The 21,404-nt window shown below is 44.2% G+C and overlaps 1 protein-coding gene across 1 annotated transcript; it reads right to left on the bottom strand.

Moving 5' to 3' along the window:
• Positions 1-813: 813 nt before the first annotated feature.
• Positions 814-21,342, bottom strand: syn2a (synapsin IIa). Its single transcript, XM_077018786.1, has 13 exons — positions 20,080-21,342; positions 10,403-10,460; positions 10,200-10,291; positions 7,632-7,788; positions 7,327-7,416; positions 7,096-7,158; positions 6,866-7,008; positions 6,698-6,772; positions 6,161-6,263; positions 5,943-6,080; positions 5,522-5,588; positions 2,308-2,701; positions 814-2,220 (listed from the first exon to the last, which is right to left on the bottom strand). Exons 1-13 carry the CDS (start codon positions 20,415-20,417, stop codon positions 2,094-2,096), a joined length of 1,845 nt encoding a protein of 614 aa, XP_076874901.1. The 5' UTR covers positions 20,418-21,342; the 3' UTR covers positions 814-2,093.
• Positions 21,343-21,404: the final 62 nt, after the last annotated feature.

Below are 21,404 nucleotides of genomic sequence, written 5' to 3'. Positions count from 1 at the left end.
AGGTCTGTTTTTAAACATTAACTCACATTGCAGGCTTTGTTTAAAACAGTGTGCATGGCAGTGTGATACAGTTACACTTCTGTATCATAAGCGGTAAACAGTATACAAAAACTCTAAAAACACAAATATAAACATGTTATAAGTAGACAGATGCACAACATGTGAAGCATGCTTATGCCTGAAAACCATATGCAGTACATGAACTGTAGTTTAGTAGTGGGGATATGGTTTTGGAAAAGGTAATAAACTCATAAAGTAATAAATGTGAATTGCCAAGATTATTGCCTATATTAAACCCAAGCAGTGTTTGATCAGATCACTACATGACATCTCCTGCTACCTTTAGTCAGTCCTTTCCATCTGCTTTATGTTAAAGGTGCATCTTCCTGTGCTAATGGACACTGTTAAACTGTATATTCAGGTCATTGCCACCTTTGATAATAGTGGATAAAAAATAAAATAATGTAAATAATAAAATTATTTTTTTTTATGCTACACCAATGTACATGTTATTGACATATTGGTTGACACCATGTTTAAAAATTTCTGAAATCATTACCAGATCTGAGCCTTCGCCTTTATTATGCCCTTGACCAATGAACTATATAAAAGATATAAAGCTATATAAAAGATAAATAAAGGACATTACTTTAAATTTTATACTGACCCTTTATTAGCTTGCAATTAATATTTGTTTTTATGTTTCTTCTAATAAAAATACCTACGTAATCTACAGTAATAAAATCAGTTTTAAATTAACCACAGTGTGACGGGCAGGGTGAGCAACTAAAAAGGAAGCGATCACGCCAAGTCTCAGGGAAAGAGGATGGTTTAATTGAAAGTGCGCAAACCAAAAACCTGTGACATAGTTCCAGATTAAGGAAATAATAACCAGCAGTCAACTGGTACAAATACAAGATATATATAGACGAACAAACGACCCTCAGGTGAGATGGATCACGGGTCCCGCCCACCTGAGGGACGAACATCACGTGATTTGAAAAATATGCAGTTTTAGTTCAATTGCCTGCATTTTTTATGTATTTATGGAGGACCATGTTGACCATTTTCAATGTTGAGAAATTGAGTCTTATTTGTAAGGTTAGTTACTATTTCTGGATATATTGTATCTGTTGTCCACCTTTAACATCTGTTTACTTATTCCATATTGACATGTAATAGCAATATTGCTAATCAGCAGAAGCTGATGAAATGAAGTTAATGAGTTCCTGAATTAAGTCATTTTTCACTCACGTAGATCTTCCCTAGTTTCATTTTGCCTAAGCAGTTGAATTTTATCTTTAGCAACAGAAGCATTGATGCAGAATTAGATTTTTTTACTCTTCCACATCTGAACATGAAGGTTCAGATGTTTATATTCTTGAATATTATATGCTATTCTTTATATATTTATATATGTAGATATTGTATATACTTTATTTGCAGCCTGTGATCACTGTACCTGTTAACTGGGTCTGCTTACCTGGTCTATTCCCACAATGCACATGTGTTTATGTCCAAACCCACAAATGTATATTTATTTTTTTTATGCAAACATTCTGGCAAGATTTCCAGATCTGAGACTACACATAATTTTTACAATGAGACAACTCTCAAAACACAAAAAAGAAATATAAATAAAATAAATATAAATAAAAGCATAATTTTCATGTTAGCAGTGCTTTACAGGTTGCTGAGTAGTATATATCCCATTATCTGGAACAGAGATGATAAAGAAGACAACCAAATGCTATAAGGTTATAGACTATTTCCTACCCAATGTTTACACTTGATTTGTTTAATACCAGTTTAATAGACAGCCGCAGGCCAATGCAATCACATATTAGAAATGCACAGACACGTTTCTGTTAATTACTGATAAATAAAAAACAACTTCCATTACTCTGTGTTATGTTACAAGCAACTTTATGACTACATAATGCACTGCACTGGAAATATGTAATCCAGAACTACACTTTGCATTGTGTATAATGTACACAGCATAAACATTATAATAATGTTTTAATAGACAGAATAATAACAGTGTGGAATGAACTGTCATTTTTGTGCTGAACAGTTTTCTGCTTTTCCGGTCAGTCTGAGATCAGACTTGCGAAAGACTTGCTCAGGTTCCGGATCGCTTCAGCTCGGACCACATCCTCTCCAGCTGTGAAGGACTTGTCCCTGCGTTCTGATGCATTGGACAGGGACTGGGATGTCCTGCAGGAGGACAGAGACCGATTGTGTAATTAAATAAAAAATGTCCAACGGAAACAGACGAAATCGCTTGAAACTAAAAGCACTTACTTCAGCAGTGGGGGGGCCTGATCCTTTTGCTTGGGTGTCAGGTGAGGTTCCACTGAATCCGAATGGCTGGGATTGGAAACCTGAGGTTTGTCCGCCACTGCGGCTGACTGGCTCTGCGCTGCCCCCTGCTGCTCGTCTCCGGCCTGCACTGCAGACGGAGAAGGCTCGGCATGGGTGGCCCGCCGTTGGCTTTGTGAGCTTCGCCGCACGGGAGGCACAGGCTTGGCAGGCCGGGTCTGTGGGGGTGGGCCCGGCCGGCCACAGCCATCTCCGACGGTGCACTGATGCTCTGTGGTCAGACCAGCAGAATGCCCCCTGACCCACGCAGCACTAGACGCCCCAGAAGAAGCCTGATCATTCGCGGACATTGATCCTTGGGGTTTCAACCAGCCCCCTAAATTTTGCATAAGAAACACTGTGATATTAATACATACTGTAAAACATACAGCAGTGCTTTTCAGCTGGAAACCCAAATAATTTTGTCCGTCCACATTTATATTTACAGGACACAGGCGACAGAAAAAGCCTGGGGGTTTAATTAGAAGCAAACACGTATGCAAAAAGGGGAGGACGACAAAGGAGAATACTCCTTAGTGTAGTACAGAACAGCACTTTCATGCAACAGAAGCAGGGTCATGTGACAGTGTCATGCCTTTAGTGTGTCTTCCACAGGTTAACTGACAGAGACAGCCTTATATTGTCCCCAATACTAGTACCAAGGTCCCTTCATCTGGTCCCGCTTGTATAGAAGGGTACACTGTGTGTGTGTGTGTGTGTGTGTGTGTGTTAATCTCAGAAACTGCAAAAAACCCAGTAGACGTGTGTTATCGTCATTGGCATGCAGAGCAGAAATAACCGAGCTGACAACACAAAATAAACATATTGCAGTGTAAGCTTTATTGCCTGTGAGGAGTCAAAATATCACAAATGCATTGACAAATGTTTTCAGTTATCCTTTTTTTGTTTGTTTCTTTCTTTTTTCTTAAGTTTGATTGAATTTTCACTGGTTTTCTGCAGCTCTGTGTTTTAAGGTGTTTGCTCAAAATCTAAGGAACCTGATGTCACTTTATAAGATAGTAAACTTAATCCTCAGAGATTATGCAGAGCAGCACTACAATCCAATTAAAAAACTCATTCATTCCTAACCCTTGATTGCCCTCGACCACAGCCATGACTGCATCTTGTATCTCTGCCTTAAAATAGTAGCGCATAGCTTTTTGTATATATTTTCATTTTCCACAGTACAGTACATATACAATTATATCAAACAACTGAGTTTAAAAGAGAAATAAACTTGTGATAGAAACATATAACAATTTCACTGGAATAGTATCATGCTTCCGTTGACAGAAGAGTACTATATATGGGGACAATTGTATTAGTATAAACCAAAGACACAAATGTTAATCTTCTTATGTGATCCTTATAGCATCAAAGTTCAATAAAAGACACACACTATTTTTCTCAACATCAACATACATTTTGATTATATAGCAAATATTTTCTACCTCACATGCATTGGAATGTGTAAGAACACAGAAGGGAAACCTGGCCTCTGACCAAGCAGGACATAAAGGGGAATCTGACCTCTGAACTAGCAGGACACATGGGGGAATCTGACCTCTGACCTAGCAGAACACATGGGGGAATCTGACCTCTGACCTAGCAGAGCACATGGGGGAACCTGACCTCTGATCTAGGAAGAAGATAGTCAGAGATATGATTTTGCTTAGCACTAGTTATATGAGTGTTTAAACCTCTCGTGTGACAGAAATAGTAGCTACGTATACAAACTCCACATATTGCACTAGCGTAAATAAGGCAAACATTTGAAAGACCACAGAAACACAAACACACCTTCACTAGTGCCAAAATCTCCACTCTTTAACCAGTCACAGTGACAAGCTGACACGTGGACTACAACAACACAAAGACAGGAGTTAAAGTTCTGTCCCGGTCACCCCCAGCACTCTGGTCTGCTGAATATGGCTTACCTCAAAACATCTACCGTTGCTGCCCAAACATCTACATGTACCTTTTTGTTCATGTAGGATTAGTAATCGGCACATTCAGCCTTCAGAAAGCTCTCTGGTGTGGTCAAAATCAAACCTACTAACTCCCATAAATAAAAAAATATATACCAATAAATAGGACTAGAGTATGGGAGGAGGGGTGAAACCTTTGGTTTACATTGATAACTTTTAAAATATCTGTGAGAACAAATTATAAAAAAAAAACACACTGCCTAGTCATTTTCCTAAATACCCCATTTGAATTGTCATATCTTATTGATACCTGGTGTACCGTTAAAACATCTCTAGCAACCTGGTACAAAAATCAATATTTAGTATTTAGTATATTGGAGTTTCTTACACATGATCTTTTCTCATAATCCATTGGAAAAAATACTTTACAATGTAGCTAAAATAAAAAGCCACTGATATTTCTGAATTCCTCAAAAACTGACAGTGCTGTACATAGCTTCTCTGATCACTAAGTTGCAACTACTATGGATGATATTTATTACACATTCACAATTCCGTAAGCACCACTAATCTGTTCGAATTGTTATATAAAAAAAATAACAGTGATGTCACCAAATGTCACTTTAACAATCTACACAATTACCTGCTTTTGAAGGGCTCATGCAGAAAAACAGTGTATGAATATCAATACACTTCTATTTATATCAATTCCACCATGGTCATACACACACACACACACACACACATATATATATATATATATATATATATATATATATATATATATTGCACACACAATGTCAAACTGCTGATCAAGTCACAGTTTGAGTACCACTGGTAAGCACATATTGAAATGGAGACTACAGCAGGGACGATGGAGATAGAAAGATGAAAGGGAGGGGCGTGAGGGGGGAAGCAACACTAAACTCTGTGGACACAGTCTGCTCATGACAGCACACGATACAGCCCTGAAGAACACGACCGCTTCACAGAGGAACGCAAGCAACCATTCCAGACACACAGCTGATAGACACCGCACAGGGAAAAACACAGTCCAGGGTTCCTCTCTGAGCACCCCCCTCCCCAGAGAGCCTGACTGAACCTGGCTCTAGCGCCTTTGACCCATGCAGAGCAGCGTAATTCTGGCTTCTCTCCCACACGTCAGTTGGCCTGGACTGGCTTTGGACCTACTGCAACGCCATTACAGTCAAGAATATACTGCAAACAACCTTGAGGCGGAGGCTTCTGGGATGGAGTCTTCTTCAGGTCTGTCATGGCTTCCTTCTGACTGTTGTTCTAGAGGAAGTAAATACAACAATTGCAGTATTTATCTATTTGAGAACAAAGAACATGTTTAAAAAGAGAGACGCGGCCAAGATAGAAGTTGACTATAAAAACATATTAAAATACAAAATATAGAACATGATACACAGACCAGCTAAATAAACTAACAAGAAAAACAGTAGCAATCACTCACTCACTCACTCACTCACTCACACACACACACACACACCCCGGTAGTTACTGTTACAAGTATATTATATTACAGACAAGGATATGCTAATATCCTTGTCTGTAATATATGTTAATGTTAATATGCTATTGTATACTAAATTTTTCCTGTATCTCTCCACAAATACCTAAATGTACCTGTGTTGGCTGGATTGTAGTTGGTCTTGTAGGATTATGTGCCATAATCTGGTTCATTTTGGTAATGACCATGTCAGCGATGAGCTGTCTGTCCTCGGCCTGGTGATCGCCCACTAGTGGTAGGGAGGATCCCACCACCTATTCAGAGACCAGTCACACAGCTTAGACAGTTAGATGCAGTTCAGATAAATACAGATCACCCACAATTTTAAGCTTACCTCAGTAATATAGTCTTTCCCATCCTTGCCATGAATAGCTTTGACTGCGCAAATATCAAGGCCTCCAAACAGCTCACTGCAGGTGTCTACCCAGAGCTTATACCTGCCACACAGAGTCTTTGTAAGCAGGGTCATGGCACCCAAGCTGTTTTCAGAAAGTGATCACAGACAACTTCATAACAAGCTTGTCGAATCAAAAACCATTCCCGTCTTTGTTCCGTCGGGTGTGAATCTGCTCTCTGTAACCATGCTAGAAATCTCTCAGCAGCAGAAGACATCCATGGAGGAGAAATTGAGGTCTGCTGTAATGACTGAAACATTTCTCTTTCAAAAGACAAGAGGCGTAAGAGGAATAATTTTACCTCCTCAGTCTGTCACAGTAGAGCACCTATTCACACGGAGTTAATCAAAACTCAAAACTCACAGGCGGTTCTATTTATGATTGCCAAACATTTTTTTGAAGAAAAAAAATATATATATATAGCACTTCCCTGAATGTATTTTCACAATGATATATTTCTCATATGTAACTGTTACCTGTCAGTCAGCGCCACTTGTTCGAGCATGGCTGTGCCCGTGTTGGACTTCCAGTTGCCTGAGATAGAGGTTCTCCTGCAACACAGGACCAGTTCACCAGCTCCTCCCGTCTGCCACTGGGATATTTTAGATATTTTCAGATCTGTAGGCAGCAGCAGTGCCACTTACATGTACGCTTTGTAATCACTGCCGATTTTCTGAATCCTGATGTCGTACTTGGAGTCGATGAAGGGCTCTGATGTGGAGTAGGTCTGTGTGAGGGCCACCACGCTCGCGATGTCCTGGAACTTTGAGTGATTATCAACCTTCACCTTAACAGACGGAGTTAGACGATGGTTAACTGGAAATGCGTGAGCATTTCTCGTCTTTATAGACACGGTGGCTGGTTTCAGTCTTACCTTCCCCACTCCGCAGTGAGCATGTCCAATTTTCACCACAACAGGGAAGGTTGGCATGGTTACCTGAACAGTGTACAACAATAGAAGAGTTATTTATGGTTCTTGATCATTGTCCTAGCCGTTATTTCACTTTGGTAGCTCTGTTTGCATTTGTGACACAAATACGTGAGAAATAGCTACAACAAGCAAAGCCAAAGCTGCACCTGTGGGTTAGAAGCACAGAACTCTTACCATCTCCTTATGGTTTGGGTAGAAGGTTTGTTCTATCAGGGGAAACTTCTCTGCTCCAAGTCTCCTGTGTGTGCTGATCAGCTGAGCAAACTTTGGGTAAAACAGATGAAGTCAAGTCTGAGTTATCCTTTAACCCAGACACACATTACAGGCATTACTACCACACTGTTCTCTCACAGCTAATTCATCCTCTGCTCTGCTGATGAAACCACATCAAAATCTGATCAAATGACTATCAACTCCATCAATTTTTGTGTAGCTTTTTGTCGGCTGTGTTCGCTGTGAAGTCACACACGGAGTCTCACCGCCCATGGTTTGTCACAGAGGTTGTAAACAGACTCCAGCGAGTTGATGCTGGGGATGCCCGCGTACTGCAGGCCGATGACGAGGTTGCGGAAATCCGCGTTCTCCGTCATGCTGAAGGCATGCTGTCGTATCAGTACGAAGTCAGGCTTAAACGACCTGAAAACAAGTTCAGACACTTCGGTTAGAGCTGGCACACCGATCAAGTGCTATAAAAGAGATCGGGAGGTGGTTTGGTTTAATGCCTTGTGTTGATTTGACACATAGTGTGGGAACACCTTGACTGTAGATACTGATGTCTTGTTGTGTCTCAGAGTTACGGAGTATTTATAGACACAGAGACAGCAGGAATGTGACAACAGGTGTTGCCTCATATCACACAATAACCTTTCTTACATTCAATAACAACAACAACATCAACCCCATAATGACATAGTGGTCTTAATATAGTCACCTTATTAGAAATAACACCCAACTTGTGTTAGAAACATTTATTAGAAAAAAACGTTGCTGTTATTTCACCTCATGGTTTGGGGAAATGGTAAAGTGGGTCTAAAGCAAATTCAGACCTCATCTGCATACCACACTAGCGCATCCTCCTGTCTTCCCAGAATGCTCGGAGTTTGCCAGGAGTCTAATCAGCCAGCAGACCTCCAATAGAACCTCCACCACCACCACCACCACCACAGCCAGAGCTCCTGCCCATGAACGCACTGAGGCCCTCTTAGGGATGTGCTTGGATTAGTGTCCGATGTCTCCAGGCACTCAGGCCAAGACAATTACAGCATAGGAGACGGACATCTTAAGCACTGCGGTTATAGACCATTTGGCACCAGAAGCCAAAACGTTCCATGGTCCACATCAAAATTCCACTCGACCATTTAAAATCGAAACAAAACAGATCAGCCAATGTATACCATCAAATTTCGACTGCATAATCACACAACAAACACTAAACATGTACACCTAACACAAACACTAAGCATAAACACTAAACATATACACTCACAAGGCACTTTATTAGTTACACCTTGCTAGTACCGGGTTGGACCCCCTTTTGCCTTCAGAATTGCCTTAATCCTTCGTGGCATCGATTCAATAAGGTACTAGAACATTCCTCAGAGTGTGGTCCATATTGACATGATAGCATCACACAGTTGCTGCAGATTTGTGGACTGCACATCCATGATGTGAATCTCCCGTTCCACCACATCCCAAAGGTGCTCTATTGGATTGCGATCTGGTGACTGTGGAGGCCATTGGAGTACAGTGAACTCATTGTCGTGTTCAAGAAACCAGTCTGAGATCATTCATGCTTTATGACATGGTGCGTTATCCTGCTGGAAGTAGCCATCAGAAGATGGGTACACTGTGGTCATAAAGGGATGGACATGGTCAGCAACAATACACAAGTAGGCTGTAGCATTGACATGATGCTCAATTGGTACTAATGAGCCCAAAGTGTGCTGGGAAAATATCCCCCACACCATTGCACCACCACCACCAGCCTGAACTGTTAATACAAGGCAGGATGGATCCATGCTTTCATGTTGTTGATGCCAAATTCTGACCCTACAATCCAAATGTCGCAGCAGAAATTGAGACTCATCAGACCAGGTAACGTTTTTAAACGTTTTTTAAAAAATCTTCTATTGTCCAATTTTGGTGAGCATGTGTGAATTGTAGCCTCAGTTTCCTGTTCTTAGCTGACAGGAGTGGCACCCAGTGTGTCTTCTGCTGCTGTAGCCCATCCACCTCAAGGTTCGATGTGTTGTGTTCAGAGATGCTCTTCTGCATGCCACGGATGTAACAACAGGTTATTTGAGTTACTGTTGCCGTTCTATCAGCTCAAACCAGCCTGGCCATTCTCCTCTGACCTCTGGCATCAACGAGGCATTTGCACCCACAAAACTGCTGCTCACTGGATATTTTTTCTTTTTTGGACCATTCTCTGTAAACCCTAGAGATGGTTGTGCATGAAAATTCCAGTAGATCAGCAGTTTCTGAAATACTCAGACCAGCCCGTCTGGCACCAACAACCATGCCATGTTCAAGGTCACTTAAATCACCTTTCTTCTCCATTCTGATGCTCGGTTTGAACTGCAGCAGGTCGTCTTGGTCATGTCTACATGCCTAAATGCATTGAGTTGCTGCCATGTGATTGGCTGATTCGACATTTGCGTTAATGAGCAGTTGGACAGGTGTACCTAATAAAGTGGCCAGTGAGTGTACACTATAAACACTAACCAAAAACACTAAACATACACACAAATCATAAATACTAAACATAAGCAATAAACATACACACTAACTCTAAACACTAAACAAAAACACTAAAACATTTCCTTCATTTTGGTTTGTTTGGTTTTCTCCGTTTTCTCTGTCACAGATTCGGTGGCTGCTTCATTTATAGATCGTACAGCCTCAGAACCTTTCACGGTGAAATAGTTTTTAACGATATAAACTGAACTGAGACACACTATTTGATGTGGTGGCGCCCAACCGGTTAAACTCTACTGTAATATAGAGCTCCATCAAACTCCCAAACACTTGTAGGTGTGTTTGCTTACCTCACTACTTTGGTTCCATTCCTAAGGACTTGCATAGCCACGTCGCAGGTCCCGTTAGCATGAGACACCACGCTCAGGTCACGAAACTCAGCCTTGAACGCAGATAAATGAGTCGATGAACAGGTGTGTGCATCACGGTTACCGTCAAAGACAGGCAGGTGAGTGCTGTACGTTTTGAACGTCTGGTGCTTTCACACACCCACCTGTTCCACTCTGATGTCACAATCTCCCTGCAGTTTCTTGCCCCTAAAAACTTTGGGCCTGTAAAACAGAAGCAAAGTCAATCAATGTAACTCAAATATTAATGACTGTATGCAAGGACATGAGCCAATTACAGGCTTTATTAAAAATCGTTTGTTTCTTACAGATACAGTCTATGGCCAATGTGTTGCCCAGCCCATCTGTTAGTTACCCCCTGCTCCTGCATCACTGGGCAGTCTAGGGTTAGGGTTAGGGTTATTTCAGGGCACTAGAATGTCAGTGTAACTGCTGCGTTGAGAACAGTTGACCAGCGTTCATAGTGCAGGGTTGGCGTGTTCACATTGCTCACTGTCACACATGAACATTTAAGGTACTGGGATTTTTGCTAATGATCAGAGGAGCTGGGGTGATGTAAGCATACTGACTCTTCACGTCCTCAAGAACTTTTATTGTAGCACCAAATTCATTCAGATGACAGGAGAGATGCTTTTGTTTGCGTTTGCTGCGAATCTGCCATATAGAACCGTATGACAGCAGACTGTCAGAAAGTAGAGAGTGAATTATTCATGTCAACACTCCCTCCTTCTTCCGCGGGACATTGTGGGCAGACGACAGTGACTCACCACCAGCGAGACCAAAGGGGGAGAAAATAAATCAATACCAGGCTGAAAGTGATACCAATTTATTAACTCGAAATGATCCAAACGGAAGAAGGGAATCAAAGCATCATGACTGGGCCTGTAGAGCTCGTGGGTATTGGTAAGTCACAGCACCAGACATGCCAGCTCTTATGTAAATGGGAAGGAAGGGTTGTGTTTATTGTGCAGCCTGGTCTGGTCTGGTCTGGTCTGGACTGGTCTGGTCTGGACTGGTCTGGTCTGTACTGCTTTTTGTAAACCACTCCCATTCCCACAGTGACACTATAGCAATGCTGTTGATTGGCAGGGAAGGGATCCATGACATTACTGTAAATGTCCATGACAGCAGGTCTTCTTTCCTCGTGCTGTTCTGGAGATGATAAAATGCCAGAGGCCGTGGGAGCTTGTGTTGACAGAAAACATGCATGTCACAGGGCAGCAGGCTCACGTAGCTTCAGTGAATGGTCACAGATATGGCGGCCTGCGCGTCCCCGACAGGATTGAAATTTTATTCACACTTCTTTTTTTGTGAAACAAGCAATCGTTGCTACTGTGGACACCGAGTTCTATTTTACAGCCATGAAAGGCAAGAACAAAGCTGAAAAAATGGCAGATGCAGCAGGTATTTTGTCTGGATGGTCAGATGTAAGCATTTGGGATAAGCAAAAAATGCTAAATTAATTTGTGTGGCGTATTGCACCGTGCACACAAACGAGGATCAGCACAAACCACTCCAGCAGCCTAACCACCCAATCCAAAAAAAACCTGCGTCGCACTGGATTCAAGATCCCGTCGACTGCGATGCTGCAACATAGTGGCGTCGTGAGTGGTGTACGAGCATAAACGTGTGCTGGAAACGACGAAGACATTCACAGGCGCGTGAAACAGGCGCAGTCGCTATGCGATGCTCTTTTTTTCGCCAACTCCTAATTCTGGAGATGGTTCTTCCCTCTGAGTGTTCTCCAGCTGGTCTGTGCTTCAGTTCTCTCAAGGGGGGGGGCCGTGTCAATGGCCGTCTTCCAGCTCAATGTTAAAGGCAATGTTTGCTCCCAGGCATTTTAGCCTGATTGATTAGCACTTAGAGAAAAGCCTGCCACTCAAGCACACATCCAATTACCATGCAGGATGCTGGAAGTTACTACTGTACCACCTGCTTCTGAGCCTTAATTCATGATCAAAGACATACAATTAAAATGCAATCATTATTTACTGTTTTATGGACATGGCACAAATGCATGAAGAATGCGTGATATTTAAGGAACAGAAACTCAATATTCTGCGAGACTGTGCAGTCGGTTTTACCTGCTGTGTCTTTCTCACAAGTCTCACATTCAGTATGTAAATTGGTGTCACTCGTTTTGATGAGTCACTGTGGTGATTTCATCAAGAGGCTTTTCCATTCAGCCAGCAGCTCTATGAAAACGAAGCTTCCAATTTCCAAACCCGTATTATCATTAATGTGCAAAGTAGGCTACTAATGTGTCTGCTGCCATCAATGTACTGTTAAGGTACACAGTGAGCGGTAAATGTCGAGTTAGTGATGGCGTATTGTAAGACTGGGAAAGCAAACGGTCCTTAACAGCATGTACTTAGTGAAATTTTTTATCGAGTTTGATGTAATAGAACAATTCTGTAGATTAAGACAACTTTCTTGAGAGTGTACGTTTATTTGTCTCTCGCCTGTCACAGGGGTTCTCTCACACAAACTGGGATTTGTCTGTGTTTGGTACAGTCATTAGGTCATGAGGTGATTTTTTTCTGACAGAATTTTTCCCATCCTCATTACTGAGTTCAGGTGTTTCAGACACACTCTCTGCTGACAGGTGTATAATGTCACAAACGAAGCCACGGGTGGAGGAGCAGGGACGACTCACAAGCAGGAGGATACACACACAGGAGGATACACACACACACACACATACACACACACACACACACACACACACAGGAGGATACACACACACACACACACACACAGGAGGATGGACACACACACACACAGGAGGATACAAACACACAGGAGGACACACGTACAGGAGGATACACGCACAGGAGGATACACACACACAGGAGGATACAGTGTCATCCATCTTACATTTCGAAACAGGAAACAGGAAATAGGTGACTACAACCAGAAACTAAGGACATAAAGAAACTATGAAGCTAAGGTATAGATGTTAAGGGACAGAAGTGGACAGAAGATAGCATAGAGACAATACAAACAACACACACCAAACAACATACACACCAAACAACAAACACCAAACAACGCACACATCAAACAACACACACACACCAAACAACACACACCAAACAACACAAACCAAACACACACACCAAACAACCAACAAACACACCAAACAACAAACATACCAAACAACACACACCAAACAACACACACACCAAACAACGCACACATCAAACAACACACACACCAAACAACACAAACCAAACACACACACACACCAAACAACACAAACCAAACACACACACCAAACAACAAATACACACCAAACAAACAACAAACACACCAAACAACAAACACCAAACAGCACACACACCAAAGAACACACACCAAAGAACACACACACACACACCAAAGAACAAACACACCAAAGAACACACACACCAAACAACAAACACACCAAAGAACACCACAAATAAATGAGGATGTAAAGACACAGACACAAAGAACACCCGGGTATAGGTAGAACACCCGGGTATAGGTAGAACATCCGGGTATAGGTAGAACACCCGGGTATAGGTAGAACACCCGGGTATAGGTAGAACACCCGGGTATAGGTAGAACATCCGGGTATAGGTAGAACACCCGGGTATAGGTAGAACACCCGGGTATAGGTAGAACATCCGGGTATAGGTAGAACACCCGGGTATAGGTAGAACACCCGGGTATAGGTAGAGGGGAGGGGTGAGCTGCATGACAAGATGATAGAGATAGAGCGAAAAAAAAAACATAAAACAAAACCACATGGCAAACAGCATGCATGGAACAGGTGAACAAGATGGAGTACTGTGATACCATGCTATAGACAAAACTTGGCAGTCCAACGGTTGGTACTGACTGACTGTAAACGCAGCACTCAAAGCAGTCATGGGATGCCACCTCTACCACAAGTCAGTTTGTGAAATTTCTTCCTTGACAGTTCTGCACCAGTCAAATGTAATTACTGTGAAACGGCAACATCTAGGGACAAGCACAACACAACGATAAGCAGAGCAGGTAAACGTCTGCTAAAAGTGGTCACCAAGAGCTGAAGTTTCATTCATACAAGCATATTCCATAAAAAAAAAAAACACTTTTCCTCTGTTGCAACATTCATCAAATAGGTCCAAACTATCTCTCTAGAAGCAAGCTGAGCTGAGGACAAGAACTATCAGGAGCTTCATGAAATGGGTTTCGATGACCACACTGTTGTACATCAGTCTGAGATCACAATCAGCTGGAGTGGTGTAGAGTAGCCATGGAAATGTGTTGTCTGGATGCAATGGGCAAATCTTAGCTTGGCAGATGCCAGATAAACTTGACTTATCACAATGTACAGTACAAACGGTGAAGTTTGGTGGAGGAGGAATAATGTACAGTAGGTCAGGTTTGTGCCCTTTAGTTCAAGTGAAGAGTAATGTAAACACTACGGCATTCAAAGATGTTTCAGACAACTACATGCATGCACCTTCTTGGCGATGGCTTGGTGAAGGTCTTGCCCTGTTCACGCATAACAGTGCCGCTGAACACAAAGCGATGTGCACTCCAGCAGCCTGCACAACGTCATGCTCTAGAAGCACCTCTGGGCTGATCCGTCAGCCAGGCTCTCTCATCCAACATAGCACGGCGCTCTTGGGACTGAATGGCCACAAAGTGCAAACAATACTCCAGTCTTGTGCGAGGCCAGAGTGCAAGCTGGCAAAGCGACAAAAGAACCACCAAGTCCGTGTTAATGCCCATGGATTTGGAATGCCATGTTCAAGAAGGTCACGTGGTAGGTGTTCAGGTGTTCACGTGGTAGGTGTTCACGTGGTTTAGCCATGTGTTCTACTGCAGAGTAATTCTGCAGTACTTTCTCTTCAGTACGTTCTGCATATTGCATTAAATAGCGCTCCACTGAATTTAAAATGCATTCTGAATCTGTGGACGAAGTCTTCAGACCTCAGTCACGTTTGGTCACCAAGGCGCTCCTCAGGAACTCCACAGTGGCAGTAGAACTCTTTGACCAGCCGCTCCGCCACGGTGGCCAAGCCGTGGTTGGGGACTGCCTCGGGCATCTCGGTGAAGTAATCCATGGCACATCAGTGCCCAACATCTGTGGTGGGGAAGGGGAACAGGGCATCTGTGGTGGGCCAGAGCGGCGGGACTGGGGCGAGGCGTGTGACCGCGTGAGAACCTAGAGTTCCACACCTGTGTGGCGGTCTGGATGCCAGGATCTCCACCACAGACACCTCGTTGTCGTGCCTACGCTGATGTGCACCACGCCAGCCGACACCTCCCTCGCCGTGCAGCCGGAAGCTGTCGCAGACACAACACGAAGGGACGCGGTTTAGCCGTGCGCCCGTCAGGCGTCCTGTTTTCCCTTCTTTTCCCGCTTGGAGCCATCTGTGCACCCCGGAGAGTTCTACATGGTCTAGTGGGTGTGGCAGGACTCCTCTGGGTGACAGGACACGGCTCACAGCGTCGAGCCCAGTGTTGCTAGGGACGACAGTCGCAGCGTCCCAGCGCATCCTCGCTCTCCTCGAGGCACCCTGGCGACGAGACTGGGCACCTGCGTTACCGAGCAACCATCCAGCACGGTGTAGCACAGACCCACGATGCACCTCATGACCTCTCTGAACTGCATGGGTGGGACTGTGAGGTGTGAGCCGGTATGCGGGTATGGAGTGAACTCTAAAGTAATAAGGGCGGATATGGAGTAACACCACCTCGACGGCAAACAGCTCTCTCCTCACGATGCAGCAGCTGAGCTCAGACTTGCTCTGGCTTGCTCACGGAATTGGCAGTAGCACGCTGTGACTCATCCAGTTCTGTCCCGCATCTGTGAGAGGACGGTGCTGTTGCCTTCACTGCTAGCGTCCGCGTTCACGATAAACTCACCCCCTTCCCTGGGAAACGCCACCGTGTGTACCTCACACAGTCGAGCACAGAAATCAGCAAAGATGTGTTCAGCCCACTGGAGTGCAGGCCACTTTGCCGTCAGCCGGTGTAGTCATTAGCGAACGAGGACGAAACGCCGTATTACCAGTCCAAAACAGGACGTTACGCAGCTCACAATCTTCCTGGCTGTAGCGTTGGTGGGCAAAGCTGCTTCCATTTCCAACCGGCACTAGTTCATGGCATTACAGTGGTCAGTGGTTCATTGAACAACATGGCGTCCCTTCTTTTCATACACTCATCTGTCTCCCACCACTCAGAAACCACCAGGCACGTAGCCTCTTGCTGGAGCCGTCTGCCGTGGTCGGTGCCATAAGGTTGGCACGCTGCTCCCAGCAGCAGATCCACGGATACCTGCAGTGTTTCCTCCTGTGGCAGTAGACACAGCTGTGTTGTGTTTTCAGCTGCCGTCCAAACGCTCGCTGCCGCGTGGCGTGTGGCTCCCAGGCCGGTTCGCCATCGCAGGACAGCAGGCGGATGTGCACCGCGTCTCTCTCTCCGAGCACCAGCCGGCCTCCCCTGCTGAGACTCCCACCAAGACGGAGCCTGGCTGCTTCCTTTGCCATCTGCCCCAGACAGCCAGCCTCCCTCTTGGCTGGCTGGACCTGTCTGGGGGGGGGGGGGGGGGGGGGGGGGGGGGGAGCAGGCGTGACGCGTAACAAACACAAGCCTGAATAGAGGCACACGCCATTATGGAAGTCCTTACTGTGCATCTTCCCACCACCCATGACTGATGACACCTGCACGGAATGCACAACGCCTTTAACATCGAATAAGCTAAAAATCACATTATTAGTGTATTGTGTGTATCACGTGGAGTGTATTGCTTTTATCATTTAGACTGAGGGCAGGAATCACACCTGGTGTTCAACTTGCGTCTTCCGAACAATAAACACTTGCTCTGCCCACCAGACCAAAGAGCTGCTTCTCTAGCCAAACAGACAAGGACTGATCATCTCTGTCACTCCTACCAGCAGTGTAATGTAAACAACTGTCTGCAACGATCATGGCTCTATCCCCTCTGCGTGAGATGTTTCTTGTCAATGTGACTCACTGTCAGCTCATAAGGTAGCATTCACATTGCGAGGCTCAAATCTGATTTTTGTTTTGCCTTAATGTGACAGGGCTGCGTGGATAAAGATCTTTTGAAATCAGATATTACTTACTTACCGTATGTGATCTTAGATCAGATACATATTTGATTCATAGCCACATGTGACATAATTGAAAAAGTCCAGATCAGACTTCATGTGGCCTTTTCCCCGTATGCTTTCAGCACTGTCATGGTCAGCACTGGTAACATGGGAGAACAAAACTAGCGGGGACATACAGCAATGAACAGAGCCAAAATGAGACTCCGCGATTTGATCGTGGACAGCCGACAAATGGTTGGTCATCCTCCAAAGCACAATGCCATGTATTCATGGGCCACTAGCGTGTCCATTTTTCCAGTTTTAATATCACGAGGGTTTCTTTTCAGATTTTTCCTTGACAACATTAATGTGGTTTTATGTTCCCTAAACAACCATAATTCATGAGGGTTATCTACCTCCTCTTTATCCCTGTAATTAAACAGGCTGAACCTGCGCATTTATGGATATGAGATATACGAGCTCTGTTCTGATTGGCTGCTGTGAATTGTGCCACATGCTAAAAAAAAATCCCTCAGAGCTGAAAGCCCAGAACTGTGATGTAAATGTGTTGGGCCACTGCAGAGAGCTGAAGAGACAGAGACATGTAAATAAGTCTGTTCTTGTGACACGTGCTCTTGTTTTTGCAGCTTAGACACTATATATAGATTGGGAGAGTGAACAGTGTTTTTAAAACATGAAAACAATTTGTTATTTCAGTTATGTCAAAGGAAATTCTGTTTTCCATGATGGGGTGCTTTACAGAAGATCAAAGAGGAAAAACTGCACAGGATCACACAGTCCAAGGCTTAAACCCAGCAGGTGCACGAGCTCAGAGTGAAGCTCAGGCAGGACCTTACAAACTAGTGCCGAAGACGCATCAGCAGGCCAAAAGAGTCCATTAACTAGGAACAGGTGCGTACATTACCATGGAAACAACCCGTCGATATTGACGAGGCGTGGAACAAAACCGTCGTCGTCCTTCTGAAGCCACTACGGAATCTTATAATCCAACATCAAAGTATGTACAGTGCATACACTAAGTCATCAGGAGAAATGGCCTTCAGGTCAAAAAGACACTTGTGCAATATTGTGTGCCTGTTAGCACCTAGGCGTCCTGCCAAGGGAGGCTGATCGATGGGATTGTGAACGGAGCAAAACGAAGGAAGAGGTCGTCGCATGGCCACTGACACTGGATCACTGCCAACGCAATGATGCTGCCATTGTTTCTTTATTTATTAGTATTTATTTATCTGTTTGTCTGTCGCTATGACCCGTGGTAAAGACAATTCGGCTGCTGAATAATGCAAAACTACTTTAAAAATGAAAGCGCCTTCATGCCATTTTCATAGCTACTGCAGGATGGCCAAATCTAGTCACGGAGATCCTCCACCCTGCAGAGTCTTCCTCCCTGAACCAGCACACGGGCTCTGATATTAAGGTGGCACCAAAGGTGCTGATTCACTGGATTAAGATGTGTTAGGATGACGCTGGAGATCAACTCTGCAGGGGGAAGATCACGCTGCTGGACCAGGACACTCCTGGTCTACTGCAGGCTAAAGTGCATATGCCACAGTAAACATGCGCACGCAGAGTAGGGATCTTAGTGCTGAGTGTGAAACGCAGACCTGTACATCTCTCATGGATACGCCTGCACTCACACTCTAAGACTACAGGGACACCACCACAAAGCAGAGGCTGGGTTATCTAGTCAATAACCAGGGACCATGGTGATGTAACGTAATGTGTGCTTGTGTGTGTGAGGGGGGGTGTGTGGGTGTACTCTGCCGTGAAAAAAAAAAACAAAAAAAAACAAAACATGTACACTGAAACAAGGAACGGTTGACGTGCACTGTACCCTGTAATCCAACTATTTAATTGCAAGGGGTGACCCACATGACAGTGGGCACAGGGCTGTAGTTAAACATCTCCTCCAAATATTAGCCTACACAGCACTGCTTTTAAGAGATCGAAGACATTGTCCACTTGAGCCTCCCTGAGGCTTGTTTCTCCTGCAGCCTACATTTGAGAAACAAGGCAAACATCTCAAAGGCAAAATATGTCAGCAATTAAGGGATGTGCTTTTATTAAGATACACCTAGACTAATCACAAAGGGATGAAAACAATCACATTCGTTGCCAACCAAGATGGCAATAAAGTAATCAAGAGTGTAATCAAGAGAAATGTCTGTGCAGATACACAAATGAAAGATGCTAAAGACCGTAATTGTTTTGGAAAACAGCCTGGAGTAGCCGAGATATGACCAGCTGAGTATCCTACGTAGTATGCATACATAGTCTGTGGATTTAGGTCTATTTCAATATCAGTTACAAACTTTGTACATATTGACTGTAATAATTATAGTTGCAATAATTATGCTGACTAGAAACCTGCTAATTAACATTTATGTTACAGAGACCTCTAATATTATCTGATGAATGACAAACTTCAGCTTTACTTATAATTAGGACATATGTACACACTGCAAACACACTAAAACGCATCATTCCTGCTGCTGGGATGTTTTCCTGATTTTGCCAATAACTGCATGATGTATTTTAATGGTCAACAATCATATCATTAGTAGCCCTGGCATGCATTTACCAATAACCAACGTGTTTCAACAGGTTTCAGCAGACCACCGACTGACTATACAAGATGCAAATCCAACAACTCAAAAATGTAATGAGATGCTATCAGAATTCCGACGGGTGTTGAACGGCGAGAGCTGTGGTAACACAGCACATACCAGTCCTGCTGGGGCTCATCGATGACCAGGAGGATCTTGTACTTCTTGGCCATGGAGATGGTGGTTTGCTCCACCAGCCCTGCGGAGGCTGCGGTCTGCTTCACCACGTTGGTGATGGAGCTGAAGAAGCCAGTTCCCGAGGGCTGAGCGGCGGGCTGGGGTTTCCGCTCGGGTGGAGGAGAGACGGCGGGCGGAGGGGCGGCCTGCTGACCACCGTCGGCCGCCGCGTTGGGTGGAGGCGGCTGGGATGGATCGGACTTCTGGAGGTCTGACAAGTAGCCATTGGGCAGGTTGGAGATGAAGGTGCTGTCGGAGAGACGGCGTCGCAGGTAGTTCATGGCTGGGGGTCAGCGGTCTGCAGTCCTAATCCTGAACTGGTCTGGTCTGGGTAGAGCGTTGCTCAGGCAGTGATGTATATCTGCAGAAATCACGAGATGTCAAGCTGCAGCAGTGGAGTGTCCTCAGATCTGAACATCTAGAGTGTAACGGGTTCCCTCCCAGACTCGCTGTGATTCCTCTCCACTCTCCTCCTTGCGATGCTGACGTCGCTGACTGCCACCAACCAATCAGAGGCTGCCTCTCTGGCCTGAATGCCTGCAGAAGATGCTCTCTCTCTCTCTCTTCCCTGCTCACGAGCGTGCTGTTTTCCCTGGCTCCCCCTCCCCCTCTCTACTGCCTAAGCTTTGTCACGTCTTTTTTCATTTATTAAATAAATAAAAAGCAGTGGTGGAGGTTTCCCGTGCGCTTGTACAGAATAAAATCTAGGCAGCTCCGTATAGATGCGTTTCTCTAAGAGCACTTTTGCTCTGCGTAAAAACAGGTACACGCGCAATTATGGTGTCAGCTTAGTGCAAAGCCAAGCAATTGCTTTAATGTATTACTACCCTTATGCCACTAACAATTGATTTAAGAAGAACTATTTCTAAAACACGGAGCAACCTAATTAATGCGATTGATTGTGTATCACTGATCGTTAAATTTGGTCGGCTGTCGCCTATTGATCTGTAACGCATACTGTGTTTCTCATTTCAGCTCACTTATACAGTGCAGATTCAGAATTCAAGCGCTCATCACGTAAGGACATCACATGGATTTCATTTATATACTCCGTGTATCCACGTGGGCAGCTATATATTAGTCGCATGAGCTCAACAGTAGTTTGTAAAGAATTCATAGATGATGTGCAGTCTATGCTGAATCAGATCTCTCAAATCGTCCAACCTTCTCTTTCAGGGTGCCTGACGGCGTACGGCCAACGAAAGGCAGCAAACGCGCATGCGCCAAAATATTGCTCAACGTCTTTCCCTCGACGTAAACGTCACACA

Source organism: Brachyhypopomus gauderio, chromosome 10 (assembly GCF_052324685.1).
Source record: "Brachyhypopomus gauderio isolate BG-103 chromosome 10, BGAUD_0.2, whole genome shotgun sequence".
Lineage (NCBI taxonomy): Eukaryota > Metazoa > Chordata > Actinopteri > Gymnotiformes > Hypopomidae > Brachyhypopomus > Brachyhypopomus gauderio.
This window is presented reverse-complemented; position numbering and strand designations above follow the sequence as displayed.

Excerpts from the sequence above, each read along its gene's own strand:
- syn2a (XM_077018786.1), bottom strand. The coding sequence starts at position 20,417 with ATGAACTACCTGCGACGCCGTCTCTCCGACAGCACCTTCATCTCCAAC. Across the intron at positions 10,292-10,402 it reads GTGACATCAGAGTGGAACAG|GCTGAGTTTCGTGACCTGAG; the intron begins GTGGGTGTGTGA and ends TCTGCGTTCAAG. Across the intron at positions 5,589-5,942 it reads CTACAATCCAGCCAACACAG|AACAACAGTCAGAAGGAAGC; the intron begins GTACATTTAGGT and ends TACTTCCTCTAG.